A 17312-nucleotide genomic window follows, 5' to 3' on the forward strand; every position below is an offset into this window, starting at 1 on the left:
ATTTGTGTTAGTAAAATTGAGTAATAGATATTACTAATATCTATTGAGCTGATATTAGCTTGATTGGCTGCCGTTGGATGAATTGAGACAGGGATCGATTGCTTCTTTTTCCATTGAATTTTATTAAAGGAATACTATGTAACATTTCTACCTTAAAATAACAGCTTGAAAAAAATTGTGCGGATAGAATGAGTTTTAATATTACTATTGGCCTGTGTCCTATGCCCTTCGGGGGTCTAAGTTGGAAAAACTGCGCTATGTAACTTTGCTGGACCGGCCCGGTAGCGGCCCGGGAGTTGAGCGGAAGTACTTCGACTTGCTTTCTGGCACACCTACCGCAAAAACAAATAGACCCCTCTCACGCTCCCAGGTACATTTGATTACTCTTACCTTCTCGGTCGACATAGCTTGCACCTTCTGACTCCTCGCCGGTTCGTCAACAAACGTGAAACGTGAAAGCGAAAGGGTGTTGTATTTACGACAGTGTAACCGTACATTACCTCCAAGCCTGTAGGGGGAGCTCCATAATGTGCTTTTTGAGAAGTTATTGCTTTAAAGCAATACAATGTTAGGTGTGCCAGAAAGCAAGTCGAAGTACTTCCGCTCAGCTCCCGGGCCGCTCCCGGGCCGGTCCAGCAAAGTTACATAATGCAGTTTTTCCAACTCAGACCCCTGAAGGCAGGGCATAGGAGACAGGCCAATCGTAATATTAAAACTCATTCTAGCCGCACAATTTTTTTCAAGCTGTTATTTTAAAGGGGAACTCCGGGGCATTTGAAGCGTATTTCCATTGCTAGAGGTTGTCAAATACTGATAGTAGGACACAGACCGGTGCAAATCGGCGCTCCCTGTGTGGAGATCGCGCTGTTCGCACACCCTGTCGTGCGAGGCTAATACGTGGTGGCTAGGGGCAAGCGCTAACCCTTCCACGTAAAACAACAACTTGCACACTGCAGAAACGTCACACCACTTTATAAACCATCCGACAATAAAGTCACAAGCCTTACCATCAAAACCATATGCATGGTTCTCACATTACTGGCATGGGGACGTTACAAAACAACTTTATAAACAGCATGTAACTCACCGGTTAGTTGTAGGCTCGCGCATGTGAAAGCCCAAAAGAGTCGATGGACGATAATCCCATATACAAAACAATTATATTCTCTAGAAAAACTGCGTTCAAGTATTTAAAACATTACAACAATACATGCCCAGTAATATTGTTTATAAAGTGGTGTGACGTTTCTGCAGTGTGCAAGTTGTTGTTTTACATGGAAGGGTTAGCGCTTGCCCCTAGCCACCACGTATTAGCCTCGCACGACAGGGTGTGCGAACAGCGCGATCTCCACACAGGGAGCGCCGATTTGCACCGGTCTGTGTCCTAATGTCAGTATTTGACAACCTCTAGCAATGGAAATGCGCTTCAAATGCCCCGGAGTTCCCCTTTAAGGTAGAAATGTTACATAGAATTGCTTTAAGTTGAATTTTTTTCCATTGAATTTTTTGAAGTTGAATTTTTTTACACTGATTTTTGTTTTTAGAAATTGATTTTTTTTCTTACACTGTTGGTTTTTCAAATTCAAAGTCTGATTTTGATGCTGTAAAAAAATCAATATTAGAAATACGTATTCAAAGTCTGATGGCACAGAAGGGTTAACAACTACCGTGACACGCAGGTGGGAGCGCCTCTTTCGAAAGCTGTTATGTAACAGAGCGAAACAGATAAAAACGTGGAAACAGACAGTAAGAAGAAGCGTCTGAGTTGTGCAGCTGTTGTTGGAGTTCCAAGCCCAAAGAACCCGCTAAAAACATGTCCGCATGTGAGTTTGAATCGCTGGAGAAATCTCTGGAGTCTCACCTGCCAGAGGCCGAGTTGGCGGAGGTGAAACGTATATTATTCGGGAGGGAAACGCAGTGAGTTGACGCGTTTTTTGTCTCATTAATCAGTATGTGGTGAACCAGGCCAATGTAACCTTGCTTTGTGCTGCTTTTTCTTTTCCAATTGTTAAATGATTACTCTGGTGAGCGGACTTTGCCCAGCTGCCTCCGTGCTGCTCGGTACAGCGCACAACCTTTCACCTGTCCAATGAAAGGATGACTAATTCAAAGCCTGACAGGACTCACAGCTGTGAGCAACACTTATTAACCGATAACGCCATAGTGAGACCATTGTTAGACATTTTTGCAATTAAAGTGCTGTTAATTACCAAAAACTGAAATTTGACATTCATATCCATTTATATGTAAAATAAAGTCAGTTTCAAACCAATAAAAATACAGTTTGTCCCTACCAGGTCTTAACATTAGGGAAATAAAAATTCAGATGACCAACAGATGACATATTATAGCCTGTTGTTACAATCATAATGCAAAACCAGTGTGTAAAAATAACAAGGTGCAGCATTACTGGAATAAAGAGGATAAGTAGCAGCCAGGTGCTGCTGATCAAATACACCTGGGGCCTCATGTACAAAGACTTGCGTGGATTTCCTACTGAAACATGGCGTACGCTCAAACCCAAATGCCCTCCAACGTCGGATGTACGAATCTGTGCGCACGCATTAATCCAAGCACATTTCGTTTGTACATCCCAATCAACGTGGAATTGAGCGCACATGTCGGAGTACCCGACTCCTCCCTGTCCTCGCCCCTACTTAAATACGCAAATCCTATTTAAATGAGCCCTGCACCTGTGATCCCCCTGTCTGTACGGTCAGAAAATAAAGAAAAAAGAATGAATAAGACGGGAAAAAAGAAGAACATCATGGAAAGCGAGATGTCGGTGCTACTTTCTGAAGTGAAGGCCTGCAAAAATGTGTTCTTTGGCACACTGTCCTCCGGCAAACACAAGAAGAGTGGGTGGGAGAGCCTGAGGCTGTCAATGCTGGGGGGTCTGAGAAGCCTCACAAGCAGAGGTGAAGAAGAAGTGGTCCAACATTAAGGTGGATGTGAAGTGGAGACTGGCTGCCCACCGCCGCAGTGTGGCCAAAACAGGCGGGTGGGGGGGTGACCGACTGTTTAAACAGAGAGTCGGGGCAACTATGGGTAACACTGCTCTCTCATGGGGTGGTGGGAGCTCATGTGGGTGACTGATTACCCCCAAGGTAAATACCCATGTTTTTGTGTAACTCACAACAACGTGTTCATACAGTAACGTGCAGAAGTGCGCCGGGGAAAAGTCGAGGCTGATTAAGACATTTCACACTTTACGCACGGGGTTATTAATATATGCCCACAGAGACGATCAGGGGCTTGTTAGAAAGATCTTAAACTGAAGTTTAACCAGCAAAAAACAGCAAGAAACTAACTTTAACCACCGACTAATAAATATAATATAATAATGATGCTGTGAAGATGGGATAGAAATTGGGGGCGCACATAGGCCTACTCAATGTGCGCCCCCTCGCGTCACGTGTCACGGGGAATAATATTAGGACCATTACAAGAATGAAGTTACTCACTAAGAAGCCAGCCATCACGCACAGTGCCACCCTGTAGTCTGTTCCCAACGATGCTGTTACTCAGAATGTATGAATCGTGCGTTGAACCAGGGCACGTCGCCACAATGTTGGTTAATTGCATTTACTCATCACATATGATCTGTACATCGATCGAATGAAAATGTTCCCTGTTAACATACAAATTCATCATGTGATGGTGCTTTTATAGCAATGTGTGCGCAGTCGATAGCTCCGATTACAAAATCGGCTCTCGCTTCAAATTGAGCTAATGTTGGCCTGTTGGGAATGATATACGTGGCTGAGATGCGGTTAATTCTGCCCCACGCGGCTGGCATGGCTCGGGTCAGGGTAGACTGGCACAGTCCCAATCGGTTGGCCAGCTCCCTCTTGAATGCCCCGATTGGAACCCCAGTGTGCACATCACCTGTGAGCACAGGCAGCACACGGCTCCTCGCTGTGTTGCGCTCCAACGCCGGCCGCAGCTCTGCACACAGTTCTAGGAGGGTTTCCCTCAAAACGGCTAATGAGTCGCCATCATGTGCCAGCTAATCCTCTCTGTTGTAGTGAACACGCGCTCTCTTCGAATTGCACCATTTGCAAAGTCTTCTAATACTTTTAAAGCAGCCATTGTTTTTAATGGTGTGCATTGCACCACTTTGCGCTGCTTTTATATCCACTCGTGTAAATGGAGACACATGGGTGTATTAATTGTTTATCAGTATTAATTGTTCATCTATCTCAAATGTGCACATCACAGTCTGAGGACTAATTTTCACATTTATTTATGATAACAGTTTCCCAACATCATCTTAGGTGTTGCCAAAGAATCAACAGCTGCAGAAACGTGCGTACGCCAGCCCTGAAGCTGCCGTGAGGCACCGCACATTTCCACGATCATTTCGTTCTTGATACATCTGATCGTTGACGTGAAAAGGTGCGTACGCCACTATTTTGTGCGTACACACGCTTTGTACATGAGGCCCCAGATTATTTGATCAGCAGTAAGTGTGAGCACCTCTGTAAAAGCAGGAGTTTTGTCAGTTTGCTGCTCTGGAGCATTCAGCTGTGTGATTTTTATGCATTAACACAATGCGAAGGAGGAAAGACATCAGCAATGATCTTAGAGAAACAATTGTTGCTGCCCATCAATCTGCATTTAGAAATATTATTCACAAGTGGAAAACATTCAATCTTCCCAGGAGTGGACGTCCCAGCAAGTTCACCCCAAGGTGAAAAACCCAAGAGCTACATCTCAGACTCTACAGGCCTCAGTTAGCATGTTAAATGTTAAAGTTCATGACAGTACAATTAGAATAAGACTGAACAAGTATGGCTTGTTTGGAAGGGTTGCAGGAGAAAGCCTCTTCTCTCTAAAAAGAACATGGCAGCACAGCTTAGGTTTGTAAAGTAACATCTGAACAAACCACAAGACTTCTGGAACAATGTCCTTTGGACAGAGTAGACCAAAGAGTAGATGTTTGGTCATAATGCACAGCAGCACGTTTGGAGAAAACCAAACGCAGCATATCAGCACAAACACCTCATACCAACTGTCAAGCACGGTGGTGGAGGGCTGACTGAAATGCTTAAGAGAGCTGTGCATAAACCAATGCTGCAAACCGCAATGAACTGAAGCAACGTTGGAAAGAAGAGTTGGCCAAAATTCCTCCACAACCATATCAGTGACTGATAATCCTGTTTTCATTAGTGTAGAATCCTTTGAAGAAACAAAATGTTGTAATGTGATTACCTAAAGGCTCTAGCATGGTTGCCGCGTCTGCTAGCGCGAGCGGTGTTGATGACGTCACGATTTCGTGCCCGCTATATATAGTGGCGCAAGTCGATGCGCCAGTCGTTGCAATTTTCTCCGTCACAGAGGTGTCGCTGCTACGTGAAGGTTACCGCTACTCTACAACCACGAAAGTGGAGAAGAAAACAATGCCTCTGTCAAGAGCAAGAATACTGTAATTAATGATACTGCTGCAGTTTTCGGATCATTTAAATTTTTTAATTCAGTTAATAGAGGTGAAGGTTTGAAGCCCCCGGCATCAACAGAGTCTCTGCCCTCTTCTTTGCCTTCACGTATCTGTCCCGTAGCTTCTTCCACACATTCTTACAGAACACTCCCTCTTTCCCCAAAGTTCTGCCAATCTCTGTGCACCAGTTTTGGGAGTTTATGTGCTCCCTGTGCTGTTTCACTGCAGTGTCGTACAGCTGCCTGTACAAACGCACCTCCTGACTGAGCCTAGTCTCACATCGGTCCATACGGTTCGTTGTTCTCGGTGCAGCCAAGTTACAAAAATCGACTGGTGCACGACACCGCGCTGCGCCGTCTTTTCAAGGGAAGCGCCATGCCTGAAACGTCATTTTGACGTCACGGTCCGCCACCGCCGTGACAGACGCGTCAACTATAACTCCGGCTTTACTGTGAGCCTTAAGATATAGGTTGTTCTTTCAGTCCGCCATATTCTATAGCAAAAGATGTTTGGCCCTTTCGTAGGGCCTACATTTAGCCTTGAATGATGGAGGTGACTCCGGGTAAGTGGGGATTCATAACTGCATGATGAAGGGTCTTTTCTCTCACAGGAAGTTGGACCTCCCGGCCTGTGCTGTGGAGACTGCATCTCAGCGAGACTTTGAGCTGAGAGGACACAAGTTTGATGCAGTTCAGGAGCAACTGAGACCACCCAGAAGGATCCGGGTGGGACTCGTCCAGAACCGCATCGTTCTGCCAACTGACGCTCCCATCCTAGACCAGGTCAGGACTCACACATACTACTTCTCAGTAGGTCAGATGTAGGTCTCAAAGTACAATTGTTGAATGACGTTAATGTAATCTGTTTTATTAAAAACGTTTAAACGCAGTAATTAACAATACACATGCATTGCTGCAAGTTGTACGTCTCCGGCTTGGTCCATTACTGTTCAGTCAAGTCAATCAATCAATTTCCTTTTATTGTCATTGTACACAGGATACAACAAGATTGCAATAGCTCCTCACACATTATATACAACAATAAAAACAATAATAAAAAACAGTGGAAAGACAATAAAACATTGTGACTCGAAGACATTCTTTTTCATATAAATAAATAAATAAATAAAAACCTGATCTGAGATATGTGTAAATTGTATATTGCACAGAGGGGCTGTATAGTGCAGTACATTTCATTTGTCACCAGTGTCTGTTTAATGTTTGGATGGCTTTTGGGAAGAAGCTGTTCAACAGTCTGTTTGTCCTTGTTTGTACTGTCCTGTATCGCCTCTCTGAGGGCAGGAGGTCAAACAGATGATGGCCTGGATGGTGAGAGCCTTTTACAATGTTCCTGGCTCTGGACAGGTATCGTGAGTCTGTTATGTCCCTGAGAGAAGGGAGAGGGCTGCCCATGATTTTCTGAGCAGCCTGTATGACCCTCTGCAGGGCCTTCTTGTCAGCCACTGAACAGGCAACGTACCACACTGTGAGTCCGTATGTCGGGGTACTTTCAATCACGGTGTGGTAAAAAGCAGCCATGATCTTGGTGCTGAGCTTATTGGTTCGAAGCACACGCAGGAAGTGAAGGCGTTGGTGTGCCTTTTTTAATACAGCAGAGATGGGTTGTGTCCAGGTGAGTGTCAGTTATGTGAATGCCCATGAATGTGAAAGTGCTGACTACTTCCACACATTTGCCATTTACGTAAAGTGGGAGATGTTGGTCAGTTCTGTTCTTCCAGAATGAGTTCTATTGTTTTGTTTGTGTTCTGTGTCAGGTTGTTTGCTTTGTTGATGAGAGAGGTTAGTTTACTAGCTTCTGCTGCTAACTTACAGCTACACTGCTAAACTAATTCCCTGTGTTTAGCTGCTGGCCTCACCGAAAGGGTGGGGTTTAGCACATGCTCTCCCTCCACCCCTCTAAGCAGAGACTGCAGCAGAGCTGGGGTCAGACAAGAACACCATGGGTATTTTGACCAAAGCCTGTCTCATACATCTCATAAGACCTCAGAAAAGCGTGAAAAATGATTAAAAACAGAGCAGAGCACATCGCATTTAAAGGGCTCAAGAAGTACTCTGTGACAACAAAATTTTGCATGTCAAATGCCCTCCCCTTACAGATCAATGCCGTGCATAGCCGTGTTGGTGAAATCGTGGAGGTCGCAGCCATGTGCGGTGTTAACATCATCTGCTTTCAGGAGACCTGGAGTGAGTGCTTTCACGACTCTCAGCCACAGAATTTAATATGTATCACACGTTACAGATGAGGTTGCACAAGAGATACATGTTGGTTTTTGCGTTCACAGCCATGCCCTTTGCGTTCTGCACTCGTGAAAAAGAACCGTGGACAGAGTTTGCAGAGTGTGCTGAAGAGGGAAACACCACCCGATTCTGCCAAGAGGTGAGACTGTTTAGGTTTGCTTCTGTACAGTTGAACAGGAGAAAATCTTGTCTGATCATTGTCTAATTCTGCCTTTAGCTTGCCAAAAAGTACAACATGGTAGTTGTTTCTCCAATTCTTGAAAGAGACGAGCTACACGACACTCTGTGGAACACAGCGGTGGTGATCTCCAACTCTGGAAATGTGCTGGGAAAAAGCAGGAAGAACCACATTCCCAGAGTCGGAGACTTTAATGAGGTTAGAAGGTGAACTAAAAGATCCACTGCAGCTGTGTGGATTTTTGTCCATCTGCTCTGATGTATATGTCTTTACACTCAGTCCACATATTATATGGAGGGTGACACAGGCCACACAGTGTTCCAGACACAGTTTGGGAAGATTGCTGTGAACATCTGCTATGGTCGTCATCATCCCCTCAACTGGTTCATGTACAGTATGAATGGAGCTGAGATCATCTTCAACCCATCCGCCACTGTTGGAGCTCTCAGGTACGAAACAGATCAAAGCTACCAATCAAAGCCCTTCTTTAAGTAGTTCATCCTCACAGAATATTCTTACTGTCCATGACCTGTTTTGCTGTTATTATACACTGTTATGGGGTCAGGCTAAAGTTTGGGCCACACTGGTTAGAATTTCTGTTATTTTGATTAATAAGTGAGGAAAAGAGCCGATCGTCCTGTTGGCGAGTATCACAGACAGCAAAACAGTTTGAAGTCAACTAAGACACTTAGTTTTTCTTTGGAGGATGTTCACGTTTTGCCGGATTCTTTAGTCATGTTCGACAAACATCTCTTTTGATGGTCTTTAGGTTTAAGCCACCTTCTTTTCGTGTACAGCTTTTTTTACAGATTGTATGCAGAATGAGCTTCCATAAGAATGTTTTTGTATTTTATTAAAAGAAAAATAACACAGTGTAATATGTCATGTGTTGGTGTTCATTTGAGGTTGTATTTAATCTGATCTCAAGAGCTGGCACAGACAATATGTTTTATTTTATGTCCTGATTCTTAAAACCTGAGAACTGAAATAATGTGTACTTTCTTGTTGACTATATTTAATCACATTTTACTGCACAAAAGCAACACAAAACCAAAGCATGATAACAGTTAAAGAGGTGTTAATTTAATTAAATTAAGTTTTGTTTTTTGAATTCTCCAAATGTACCTTTGCTCATTAAGTTTGTAACTTAATCTCTCCTTTGAGCTTGTTTCCAAAATGCATCACCTGATGCTGATTCTTTTCTTGAGGATGCAGGAGAGATCCACTCTATGGGAATTATATCCATGGATGTAGCTGCACAGTCGAACAATGTCGCACCACTCCAGAGTCTGCTTTAGTCTCTTTCTGGGGGTTTTAATTCGGTCTTTTGGGAAGTTTTCCTGGTCTAAACTTGACCACTGTTGTTATTTACAGAGGAAATGGCTCGCGTACGTATAAAGCTTTAAAGTGTGCTTTTTCGTACAATCTCTAAAATGATAGGAAACAAAAAATGTTAATGATTTCATGCTGTTTGGGGAATCGAATGAGTCACATTATTACGTGTGCACGGTACGTATTCATAAACAATGATGTTATTTCTTCTTCACAGTGAGCCCATGTGGCCCATAGAGGCCAGGAACGCCGCAATAGCTAACCACTGCTTTACCTGCGCCATCAACCGTGTTGGGACGGTAACTCTGCTGCCATCACACATACAAACGCATCATAATCTGATTTTAATTTGATTTTTAAAACGCTGTTTTTGTACGCAGGAACATTTCAAAAGTGAATTCACTTCAGGTGATGGGAAAAAAGGTAGGGGTTCAGAGTTCCATCATTTACAGTTAAAGCAAAGGAATGTGATGTGGCTGAATCTAAATCTGCATTTAGAGTTTACTTTGAAGATAACTTGAACGCTGCTAAACAATAACGGTAAACTGTAGCCGACCGGGCCTTTAAACCAGAATGAGTCTTCCATCTTGTACCCTATTGTAGCCGTTACTGACGGTTCTCCCGGCTTTTGCAGCTCGCCACGACTTTGGACATTTTTATGGGTCCAGTTATGTTGCTGCACCTGATGGCAGCCGCACCCCAGGGCTCTCTAGGACCCGGGATGGACTGCTGGTGGTAGAACTGGACCTCAACCTGAACAGACAAGTCAGCGATAAATGGAGCTTTAAGGTAAATACAGCAAATTCTTATATGCCGTTTTATATAGAATAAAGTTTTAAGAAAGTACTATTTCTCCCTCTGTTGTAATATATAGTAAGAATGTGAATTCCTTTTATACACAACAAGGCTATGCTTAGCTACTTTTTACTCCTGCTATCACAAGTATTCATGCCACACATCTTAAATATGCTGCATTTGCTCTTGCAATAACTGGTTGTTTTATTTTTGTTATTTAAATGCAATTATTCCAAATGCTAATTTAATCTGTAAACTGTATCTTTTTTGTGCAGATGACTGGGCGGTATGCAGAATACGCAGAGGAACTTACTAAGGCCGTAAGACATGACTTTAAACCCAAAATGGTGAAGGAGTAGAACATACTCACATGCAGTACTGTACATTTATTATAGTCCATTTCTGCAAATAAATCTGACCTTACCAGTCATACCAAAGACTTTGTGATTCTTTCACCACTTTAAGGGAGTACAAAGTCCAGCCAGGGCCCCACTTTTTATATGGAGATGACTGAAGTGTCTTGATTTCATAGTTTTTGACAGAGAACAGAACAAAAGGCAGCCGACATCCAAAGAAGAGCTTTGGGATGTCCTTCAAGAAGCCCGGAGAACTATTCCTGAAGACTACTTAAAGAAATGACAGAAAGCTTATCTAAGAGGGTTCAGACTGTGTTGGAGAATAAAGGAGCTCAGACCAAATATTCAAACTTGTTATAACTGTACAAACTCCGTTTTTAGCTTATAGACTGTATATCCATTTATGTTTTCACATTTTTCAATAAATAGCTGCGCCTTCTTTTGAATTTCCTGAGAATATATAAAGAAATGAGGGGTGGCTCCAGACGTATGCAGTTCTGTAATAATTATATTTAGTTTAGGGACCTGTGATGTCTGTTTCACAACAATATCTTTGGTAAATTTGCTCTGTACTGAAAGGAAAAAGGTAAAAACCTATCAAAGTTGTGATTCACAGAGTCAGCGGTATGAGGACTTCTCAAATATGATGAATGAATAAAAGCATTCAAGCTTTTTTGGACATCCATCCATCCATCCATTATCTATACCGCTGAATCCGTCGATCGGGTCGCGGGCGGGCTGGAGCCTATCCCAGCAGTCAATGGGCGAGAGGCGGGGTACACCCTGGACAGGCCGCCAGTCCATCGCAGGGCCACATAGAGACAAACGAGACAAACAACCATGCACGCTCACACTCACTCCTAAGGACAATTTAGAGATGCCAATCAACCTAACATGCATGATTTTTTGGACAATTTCTTGTAAATATTTTGAGTTTGACCAGGTAGAATCTCAAGAAAAAAGACAAAAATAAGAATGCAGCATATGTTCAAATCTTTTAATCATACCATAATAAATGCAACTCTATCTTTAATAAAAAAATAAGCATTGCAGTTTAAAATGTGCCTTTTTTTCCCCACCAGAAAGCACGTTCAGACGGAGGTGACTTATTTAATTTAAATAACACAGCTGTGTGTGGTATGAAAAATGTAGTGCAAAAAACATACATAATAGCAACTTTAAAAATAAAAACAGAGAAACTGAGGGATAGTGAAGACATTACCCAATGTTCAGAATACGCCCTGTCCCGCCTTTAGTCCGGCACGTTTCCATGGCAGCAGCGCACAAGACGTTTCTCCAGTGACGTGAATCAAAGTCTCGCTTCATTGCGTCTCCGTTCACGTTGTTCTGCTGGCGTGTTGAGTTTCACAAACAACTACGGCACTGAACTAGCACAGTCACACAGAGCTGTGATCACCTGAGATTCCCAGAACGCCACTCTGTCCTGTATTCCCTGTTCACTGAATCATCTGAGTAAAAAGGTGAGTTAGGACTTTAAAAAGGCGGGTGGGGGCTAAAGATGAGCACCTTCGCAGCAACACTGAACACAACGAAACGTTTGAACACACAATACTGTATGTTAGCAACACCAGCCCTGAATCATGTGCACATTAGTTTCTGATCAGTCATATTCAAGTTTGTAAAGGTCAGAACTTCTCAACTCCACGATGAGCTAATCCAGTCTGCGTGTACTGACAGTCATCAAAATTCAACAAAGACAGTTAAATTCATTTGATCTGCTCATCTCAAAAAAGGAAATAGAAAAATAGTCCATCTTAGATTTCTAAATCTTCCTGCCGTCAAAGGTCGAGTAGCCTCAGCGTACGTATATTTATATATGTGTGGATGGGCTGTTGGGCCCCGGAGAAGATATCCTAGGGGACGGGAGACGACAGGAGGTGCCATTAGACCGGCAGCCTGCGACAGCGTGATGTATCTACAATGATGAAATCCAAATTCATCGTCACGGAGCATCAACTTTCCTTGAAGATAAAGAGGATATCCTCATCTGTACCGTAGCTCCGTCGGGCCTCTTCGAAGTTACTGATGCTGGTACAGCACACTCCTGGATAACACACACACACACACGCATTATTTATTTTAAGTTTCTATTTAAGTTTATTTATTTATTTAGTCAAACATTAAAGCTTTCATTGGTTTCAAACACCAAACAGCAGGGCAGAAGCCTCCTGTGTCTCTGACCGAGGGAGCGTTATTACCAACCAATCTTAATTTGTATAGCACTTTTGCTTTAAAAAAAAAAATAAATTAACAGGGAATAAAACAACATATATTAGAGAAAATAGGGGAAGACAACACTGATAAAGTCATCCAATGGCAAATAACAGCAAATATTAGTAAAAACATCCATAAAACAATACAAAAAGGTCAAAAAGACCCAAAAATACACACTGAATAAAAGCTGCTTTCAATGTCACCGAAAGGTGGAGAACCTTTCAGCAGGGCCGGCACATCTCTCACCAACAACAAACTTCATATTTTGTAAATAGAGGTTCAAGAAAAACCTCTTTATTTTCCACAGCCTACAAATCTGAGTGAACTTTGCTCTATTTGACAGACGTATCTGACAGATAACGCATAACAGATAGCAACAATGAGCAACGTTCTTACGGTTTTTTGCAGCAAAATGTTTACGCTTCACTCGAAGTCATCATCACAATGTCAATGTTCTGACAACGCGTCTCAATCTGATACAGTTTGAGGGAAATATGTCAACAACTTCTGGGTTGTTCAGCATTAATCTGAATCCTTGGGATAATTCCTTAACTTTACACCCAATGCCATTGTCAGGTCAAATTCTGAAAATATCTGGTATTTTAGTTTGTTCCTCAATACTTTCAGCCTAACTAAACTATTCCCCTCGTGTGTTTCGTGGAAATTCTCAAGTTAGTGAGCAAACACACTTGTTTTTTAATGCACTATATTAATGATAGCAGCTAAAAATGAGCATGTTACTGTCACGAAGAGTTTAAACACAGTTTTAGAGCCACCAGCATGACCTTTTAAAGGATTTTACCCAAAACAGGACTTATCTTTAATGGGAATTTTCTCAATATTTGGTTATTCCACTATTTTGTTGTCAAGTAGAAGCTTGCAATCACTGAAGCGTCTACTCTGCTGACACAAGCAGGTCTAAAGCCGAGTGCTGACGAACACGGTTTTATTTAGTTTACGAAACAATTCTGCTTGTAAAGAAGACGAAAAACACAACCCGAACATAAGTTCTGAGACGACAGCTAACAGTACACGGGGTAAGTGGCAACACTTGCCTTATTATTGTCCAAACCACTTTTAATGACCACCCAAAGGTATTCGCTGTCTTACATTACCTCCCCTCCCCTGCTCAATATCTCTGTGTCCAGCTTTCCCAACACCACGACAGGTCGTCATCCCTTCAACACGCATGCAAAGCAGCTGACTACAACCACTTTATTCTCAACAACTAGAGGTCTGATTGAGTTTTGTCTAAAAACAGGTACGACGGCAGTCGGTTCTGCCTTGGCAGGGAACTTCATAATCACATTTTGACGCCTAGGTTCTTGAATTTATTGGAGAAAAATGGAGTACATTTATGAGCAAAGACGTAAAAATAATAATGCATCTTGCTGGCATCTCCCGTTGCCATGTCAACAAAGGCACAAATCGGTTATCAAAATACCTGCGTTCATGTGTACAAGGTGCAACTGTGGAAAATTAAAAGTGAGAATAAAGAGAACAGTAATGGATCAAGTGTGCTTCTGGAAAATCCTCAATCAAAAATATGATCCACTCTGACGTTTCAGATAACCTAATTTCAATTCAATTCATTTTTATTTATATAGCGCCAAATACAACAAATGTCATCCCAAGGCACTTAGATAATAAAGTCCAATTCAAGCCAATTGGAATTCAATTAATTGTAATCATAATTATTCATAAAATAATCCAATTCGTTCATATAGAGCCAATTCAAAAACAATTTCCTAGCTAAGGAAACCAACAGATTGCACTGAAACTTTGTCTTCAGTCCAATCTCCCATCCTGAGCGTGCCTGAGGCGACTGTGGAGAGGAACAACTCCCTTTTAACAGGAAGAAACCTCTGGCAGAACCAGACTCAGGAAGGGTGGCCATCCGCCTCGACCAGCTGGGGTTTGAGAAGACAGAAAGGGGGGGGGACTGTAACACCATTCAAAGGATATCTGTTGGAACAGGGAAACACGAGTTAATGACCACAATAATGTCACATATACATAAAGACAGTAAAGTGAGGAAAGGTGTGACAGATGAGCTCCCCCAGCAGTCTAGGCCTATAGCAGCTTAACTATGGGATGTTTCAGGATCACCTGAGCCGTCCCTAACTATAAGCTTTATCAAAAAGGAAGTTGCATGAATTGCAGTAGTTTGACTATAAATGCACTCTCACAGATGGAGAAGTGACAGAGGGGGTGAAAGGGGAACATCTGTCTATCACAGGCAGGACGTGATGCAGAAATGAGGTTCCTTGTTGTGTTGATGCATTTGGATGGATGTCAGGCCTCTGGTGTGAGTGTTAAAAACAGCTTACTTTGGATTTGGTGTGACCAAATCCAAATGTGGTCTTAGTAAAACTTTAAAGACCTTCTGCCAACATGCGTAAGTACTGATCCGATTAGAAGTGGACAATACAATGGTCCTGCCCTGAATAAATATAGCTGAGCTGTGCATGTTTCTGTTCCTTAGAACTGAGGAGTGTAGCCACTCTTTTACTGATGATATTCCAGACAGTAACATCAGGTTGATACCAAACTTAACCACAATGCAATGCTGACATCTTCTCACCATTTCTATTTTAAAAAGTGGTCCTGCATGGTGTTAAGTCTACAAATAATTAAACATTTTGACCAGAGTTCAGTGATGAATTACCATCATCTATATTTAACTGAGGGAAGATGTTAAATATCCAAACAAGTTGAGCTTGACATCAAGACACAGAAGCTTTGCAGGAATAGTAAAACAAACTGTAAACTATGCATCACACTACCATGGGAACCATGCATTCATTTAGTGGTGCTCAACAGGTCTGTTATACACCGTTTTGTTTAGTTTAGATATCAGTGAATGAGCAATTCAGTCAATAACATCAATTCAAATAAGCTATAGACACATATTCAACATCAACTTAACGTCTTGAGTAAAAAGGATAAAATGGCATCTTTAATGCTTCGTTTTATGTGAGCATCTGGGACGCTACAGGCGCCCACAGATAGTACAGCTGCTGTTTATTTTTCCTCACAGACGGGTGAAAAAAGAAAGCTGCAGAGAATTTAAAAGCTTTAGTTGGTGCGTTTTCTACAAGCCAAGTTGGGCTGACACTGACCTATATGAGATTACTAATCAGTTTGACCTATTTCATGCTCCTTTCACCAGTTTCATATCACATCTGTTACATAATTGAGTGTAAACAGAACCTTTGACTGCTGTCAGAGTGGCAGTCACTGCTTTTTAAAATTAATATGCAGCCACGCTACATGAAGCAAGTCCTTTGGAACAACAAGATTACTCACGGTCGGAATATGCAGGGTTGTTGTAAAAGATGCAGCCGGTGGTCCTGTTGAAGCCACACACAACCACAAAATGACCCTGGTACTCCGGCTTCCTGCAGAAACACTTCTGGCCCACAGGCAGGAAGCAGCAGTATTTGACAGGCGAGGAGCACAGTTCACATGTGAGGACTACAGCGTTGACCAACACTATGGCGACATGGCCCTGCTCCAAATGAGACTGGATCTCCTGAACTGTCACCGAACTGTGAAAAGATAACCACACCGACACATTTTAGACCTCACAATTGATCGTCTACACTAAAAAAGCTTGAAAATGAATTGTAGCAAGCAGAAAACTCACCTTTTCCTCACTATCACATCTTTGCTTTCTGCATTTAGGAAGAGCTTGTTCACTCTGTCTTCCTCTGTGTCAAAATGCTTCTTATAGAAGGACTGCAAAGCATATCAAAATACCACAGACTATATCAAACACAGAGCTAAAGCAACCCACATCTTATTAGGAGACTAGTATTAGCTTGGACTAATGCAAGTACCTGATTTTTAAAGCCTTTATCTACACCTAGAGTCTGGGTGCAAAAGCAGTGTTTGACTCCTAGATGGCACATGAGGTAGGCCAGGTCAATGGTCCACACGCTTTCTGTCAGTTTCAGCTCCCAGCACGCTCTCTGAAACTCCTCATCACTCACTGGGTGGACGTACCTAAGAGTTTAGACAGATTGAATACCTTGCATGTATCTGCACTTTAGTGTTACAGGAAGTATGATGTCGACTAACTTTAGGGTGTAGCCTGCTCAGCAATAAAGGGGGACACTTGAGTTTAGTTATAGAAGTCATCAACTTCAATAGAAACTTACTTCAGGACCATCCTGGAGCAGGCTAAGCCACAGTCCCAGTGGTACAGCTGCCGAATGACAGGCACATTCAGCAGGACGGCATCTTCTGAGAACACCCATCAAGATACAGTTGAACTTTTTGTAACTACTTAAACGCTTTCAGAAACACAATAAATGCTGCTATTCCGGCGAGCTGATCAATGAGTTACTTACCTGTCATTCTGCCTTTGACAAGTGGCTAGCTAACTCGGGACGAGCTGGGCAGTCTTGTTTATCCCTCTAAAGGCGGGGTTGGGCTTCCTCATCGATGCTAACAAGTTAGAAGAAATGGCTCTGCCCAACTGATAGCTTAGCTTCAAGGCTGACAGTATCCACTCTTAACAGGTCGGCTAGTTATACAGCGAGGTCAGCTCCGTGATGCACTCCCCCGATAAACGTACAACTGTCAACTAACTATTCAAATAACCTAAGGGGGTTAGGGAAACTCAAGTTCAGATAGATTTTGTGCTGTTACCCCTGTCTTCTGCCTTACTTCTCAGCTGTTTGCTAGCACAGAGCGGAGCTTCGTGTGTTTGG

At 42.5% G+C, this 17312-nt stretch overlaps 2 protein-coding genes across 3 annotated transcripts; one reads left to right on the forward strand and one right to left on the reverse strand.

The window, feature by feature from the left end:
* The first annotated feature begins 1701 nt into the window (after positions 1–1701).
* Positions 1702–10373, forward strand: upb1 (ureidopropionase, beta). Its single transcript, XM_075469080.1, has 10 exons — positions 1702–1917; positions 6051–6222; positions 7557–7644; positions 7743–7837; positions 7916–8074; positions 8156–8325; positions 9426–9507; positions 9589–9631; positions 9843–9997; positions 10279–10373. Exons 1-10 carry the CDS (start codon positions 1814–1816, stop codon positions 10360–10362), a joined length of 1152 nt encoding a protein of 383 aa, XP_075325195.1. The 5' UTR covers positions 1702–1813; the 3' UTR covers positions 10363–10373.
* Positions 10374–11342: 969 nt separating this feature from the next.
* Positions 11343–17299, reverse strand: gucd1 (guanylyl cyclase domain containing 1). 2 transcript variants are annotated; one of them, XM_075468279.1, is made up of 6 exons: positions 16950–17299; positions 16758–16839; positions 16437–16602; positions 16244–16335; positions 15904–16145; positions 11343–12424 (listed from the first exon to the last, which is right to left on the reverse strand). In XM_075468279.1, exons 1-6 carry the CDS (start codon positions 16954–16956, stop codon positions 12333–12335), a joined length of 681 nt encoding a protein of 226 aa, XP_075324394.1. In that variant the 5' UTR covers positions 16957–17299; the 3' UTR covers positions 11343–12332. The 2 variants fall into 2 exon arrangements, with proteins under 2 accessions (XP_075324394.1, XP_075324393.1); XM_075468278.1 differs by having other exon boundaries at positions 16758–16842; positions 16950–17298.
* Positions 17300–17312: the final 13 nt, after the last annotated feature.

Source organism: Odontesthes bonariensis, chromosome 6 (assembly GCF_027942865.1).
Source record: "Odontesthes bonariensis isolate fOdoBon6 chromosome 6, fOdoBon6.hap1, whole genome shotgun sequence".
In the NCBI taxonomy this organism is placed as follows: domain Eukaryota; kingdom Metazoa; phylum Chordata; class Actinopteri; order Atheriniformes; family Atherinopsidae; genus Odontesthes; species Odontesthes bonariensis.